At 21.3% G+C, this 5,176-nt stretch overlaps 1 protein-coding gene across 1 annotated transcript; it reads left to right on the top strand.

Annotated features, from left to right (window-relative positions):
* Nucleotides 1-2,581: 2,581 nt before the first annotated feature.
* PGO_000370 (variable surface protein) lies at nt 2,582-3,988 on the top strand (the record flags this gene model as incomplete). Its single annotated transcript, XM_028690760.1, has 3 exons — nt 2,582-2,617; nt 2,708-3,703; nt 3,830-3,988. The coding sequence occupies 3 exons, from the start codon at nt 2,582-2,584 to the stop codon at nt 3,986-3,988; spliced, it is 1,191 nt and encodes a 396-aa protein (XP_028546561.1).
* Between the last annotated feature and the right edge of the window lie 1,188 nt (nt 3,989-5,176).

Consider the following 5,176-nt stretch of genomic DNA (forward strand, 5'->3'; position numbering starts at 1 on the left):
ATATTTGTTAAAAATATATATAATAGTACAAAACTTTATGACTTAACGCATAATAAATAGCCATCGAATCAAAGAATAACATATTCCACAAAACATTATAATAACAAAATGTATACAAATGTACATCACATATTTTTACTATTAACGATACATATTTAGAGAAATAAAATTATCTCTATACATAATGTACACATATGTATATATCATAAAATCTATGCTATATACATTTTTAATAAAAAATATTACAAAATAAAAATATATTATTATCTAAGAGAAAAAAAACTTCTGGTAGAGTTATTTCATATAATGCATAGTTATTCTTAAAGTATTTACATTGGGTATAAATTCATGATTATGCATAGATTACAATGTATAATAAAAAAATAATAAGAACAGTAAAATAATTATTCCAGTATAAATAAAACCATAAAATATTTCAAAATGACCATGCAGTTAAATTAAATTACATAATATATCTCATAAGAAATAAATTAAATGAAATTAATCATATAGAACCAATCTATATTCCACATATTATACATAATTCATATTAAAAGTGATAAATAATAAAAAATTAACACTGTCTCCAATCATCAAGCATTAATTCAACATAAATAAATAATAACATTGAACGTTTCAAATAATTCAAAATTATCAAATATTAAATTAACTGAATACATTTTACACGAATAATATTTGTATATATAACAATAAAAAAAAAAAATAAAATAACATAAAGACAAAATAATAATAATAAAACCTAAATAATGCAGCATAAAAAATCAGATATAGAACATAAGACAAAGCATAATATATAAAAAAAAAAAAAACCATCCTCAATAAAATTTAAATTTTAACGCTAAATAATATGCACTACAACAGGATACTAAACAAGAAACAATAACACTATATTAAAAACATAAATACTCATAGATGATCTTATCACTGAGACCTAAATGCTGAATTCTGAAACCTTAACACTCAACAATTAACAGTAAATCCTGAACGCTGAACAATAAACCATTTAACATAGAACCTAAAAAACTAAAACGTGAAACCTAGAACAAACCACTAAAAAGTAAACCCTGAAATTTGTAACAATATACACTAAAGCTTAAAAATTAAAACCACGAACACTGAACATTAATATTAATAAATTAAACCCTAAACACTAAAACCTGATAACCTTAAATGTAAACACTGAACCTTATAATATAAACCCTGAAAACTAAACACTGAACCCTAAAATCCTAAAACCCCAAAACTAATAAATGAACCCTGTACCCAGAACTATAAAGACTAATCTTTAAAACCTAAACAACTAAACCGTAAACCCTTAACAATAAAAAAAATAATTTATAATAAATACGTTTTTATAAATAATACACAAAATTACAAATAGAATTTGTTTTAATAGCATAAGTAAAAAATTGCTATAATATATAATTTCGATTTTGCTTGTCTTATGTAAAAAAAATTTCACTATATTGTATCTATGATAAAAAATAATAAGAATATACACAATAATATATTTATTTCCCATATTTTTGTTTGTATTAATTAATCTGTAATTATATATTTTTAATTGTAGAATAATTATAAATGATATATAAAAATAATATTTTATTGAATAATCTATTCCTAATAAATGATTGTTTTTGTAAAATATCTTACTTACTCGCATTGCGAAGTAATAAATACATACATTTAAAAAAAAATTATTATTAAATGTTTAATTATAAATAATTATATTTTTCTAATAAGAAAAATACAAATATATAAAATTTTTTATGAGTTCTTATATTATCCGAAGAAAATGACATGTAATAAAAAAAATTTATATATATTTCAATAATCAAAACATGATGATATTATAAATAAAGAAGGTTTATAATTATTCTGATGTATCACATTAGAATATTATTATTTATATGAATAATATATAAATAGTACTTCGTAAATATAATGGGAATGAAGAAAAACATTATTAATTCACAAAAAAAAATAAGTTTTAAGAAATCTAATAAAAATTCATAGCATGAACAAGTATAGCGATAGCTCTTTTAATAAAAAAACAAATATATTCTAAATAATATAAATTAAATAAATGACCTTCAAGAAATCATATTATGCATAAAATAAAAATATATGTAAAACTTAATTTAATAAATATGATTCATGGTATATAGGATTATATACAACATTCAAAAAGAATAAATATTATAACTACAATATATAAAAAAATATATCATATATTATAAATAAAAAAGAATAATTAATTTCAAGACCGTCTTATGAATACCATGGAATGAACAAAATAAATAAATCAATATAGTATCTCCTATGAGCAAACATAAAACGAGATCACATAAGAGATTATACAAAAACAGATTAATTATGGTCAAATTTTATAAAAATAGATAAAACCATTAAAACAAATACGTAACATTAAGTTGAACTGTATATATTACTTTTATTGGGAAATTTTCAATATATTATTCAATAAATATTTGAGTATATGTTTATATTATTTTGTTATATATAGCTTTTTCAAGTTCATTAATAATGGTTGACATTTCAGATGTATGTTTATTATATAATACATATAATTACTTATGTTAAAATATCATATTTCTTCTTAAATTAATTATTTAATTTTTTTCTATAAATAAATATTTACATTTTGTCTTTTGTTTTAAATTCATAGGACGCAGTACTTAAAGAACTACCCACAAAAGTGAATTACAACAATTTCGATCATGGAGATGCGAGTTGTAAGTATTCTCCATTTTACACAAGTGCAAAATCTCTTATAGATAAACAGAACTGGAATGAGGATGTTTCTAACAAAATACTTAATGCCTTATGTTATGCACATAATAAAAATAAGTCAAAGGAATTTAATGATGCTGATTGTGATTACCTGTATTTTTGGCTAGGTGATATAATATATAGAAATTTAACATATAGGAATTCGTTTTACACTGTAATGAATTCATTTAAGTTTATTCTAGAAGGTATTTTATGTCTCAGTAAATGTAATTTTGTTAATTATAATACGATTGAACATAATTTTATGGATATTAAGTCACTATTTGATTTTTCAAATGACTATGATAAGCTTGATGAATATTTTAGTACACATAAGAGGACGTGTAGCACCAAAATTAATAATTATATTAAGCCATATATCATGTCATATACAATGTTCAAAAACAAGTGTAAGGACTTACATAGAAAAGATGAAACTTGTATGGCTTTTAATAAATATTTTAAAGATAGTAATAAAATAGACTTACGTAAATTGTCATGCAATTCTGTAAATAATATTGCTAGATATGCAACACAACAACAAAATCATAGAGAAGGGGCAAATACACATGTAAGAAAAATGGTACAAATAACAGAAGCACGACCTCATATACATGAGAGAGTACGTGGTGTGAAAGCAAAGGGAGATGTAACAATAAGCGATTATGAAGGTATGTTACATCAATCTGTAGATCAAGGGGGGCATGTGAATGTATATCAAGAATCAATAATGCATAAACATTCGGAAAACTCTCATTTGGACGTTGAAAAACTAGAATTTAAAGATAATCCTGGTACTTCAAGTCATCCTTCAGCTTTTTCATCTTCAGAAAGTATGGTCATTGCCCCATTATTTATAGGAATTACAATATTTTCTATTATATTTTGCAAAGTAATTATTAATGTCCATAGAATGAATTATTTAATACATTATATTAAATAAATTTTATTAATTTTTAAGTAAGTTCTACAAATATTATACATAAAATATTTTTTATACAAACCATATTTTTATTAGTTTACTCCAGTTGGATACTGGTTAAAAAAGTCCATATTTGGAAAATCCAAGAGAAAACGTAATATTATAAGGAATATGAATATAACAGATGATTATACGATGCCAGAAGACATACAGTCATCAAGAAGATTTAATGTAACATTCAGTAATATATATTAATTCTGATTAGGACACATAAAGAATCCTTTTTGTTATATATATATGTATCATAAGTATTATTGTACAAAACTACTCATCTAAGAAAAGGGAAAAAAATATTTTTTCCTGCATAATACAATAATAATTTTAAATGAATATACTTGTTACACAAATAATCATTGTTTTTAAAATTACAATATTTTTATTCATTCAGTACATATAAAAGTATGGTAAAAATTATACTTCTATATATTTCAAAATGTATAATGATTCAGAATAAGTTTCATGATACAATAAGTGCATTTATTATTATGTATTATTAACTATTGTAAATGTTTTCGCATATTATTGTTTTGGTAATGAGTAACATGTTTTTTTTTGTTACATATATTATTGTGCGATGACTGTAGATACTAGCAAAATATGTTATATGATAATAATTTACGAATATATACTAAATAATTTTCCTTTATTTTAATATATTTACTACATTGTTTTGGTAGTACAAGAATATTATCGCAAATATGTGGGTTCAAGTAATTGCTATATATTTGTTGCATATAATGTTAAATATTTCGATCGTTTTACTGTTTATAAATTACAATGAAATTATCAATTTTTTATACTTTTCTTCTTATTATTTATATATTCGTCAATGCTATAGTTTTTATTTTAAAAAATTTTATTGCACATTTTATTATAGGCAAAAAATGTACAATGTACATAAGGGTTTGTTTGCTTGTAATTATATTTATAATTAAAATAAATATTAATATTAATATTACACTTATTTATTTTATAGATAATGTAAGTCATTATAAATTTTAAATAATATTAATTTAATGAATATCATTAAAAGTATTCATAATAAAATGCATATTAATATTTAAAGAGTAGTTTTGTAACATTCATGTTTCTATATTTTCTTTGTGTACTTCGTTATATTTTATTGTATGACTTAGCAACGATGTTGATGTGTAATTCCATAAATTCTTATTTTAGAACTATATATTCTAGTTATTGCAGTATGTGTATTTATGAATATATGTATTAAATATTGGATTGGTATATATTAAATTAAAATATTTACAACCCAAATTATTGTCTTAATAATAATATGTGTTATGTGTTCTATAATATACATACGCTTTATTATTTCAAAATGAAGACAAATAATTGAAGTCTTCTAATATTTATATTACTATACCA

The sequence above is a fragment of the Plasmodium gonderi genome (genome assembly GCF_002157705.1).
Source record: "Plasmodium gonderi DNA, contig: Pgo-contig_33, whole genome shotgun sequence".
Taxonomy (NCBI): domain Eukaryota; phylum Apicomplexa; class Aconoidasida; order Haemosporida; family Plasmodiidae; genus Plasmodium; species Plasmodium gonderi.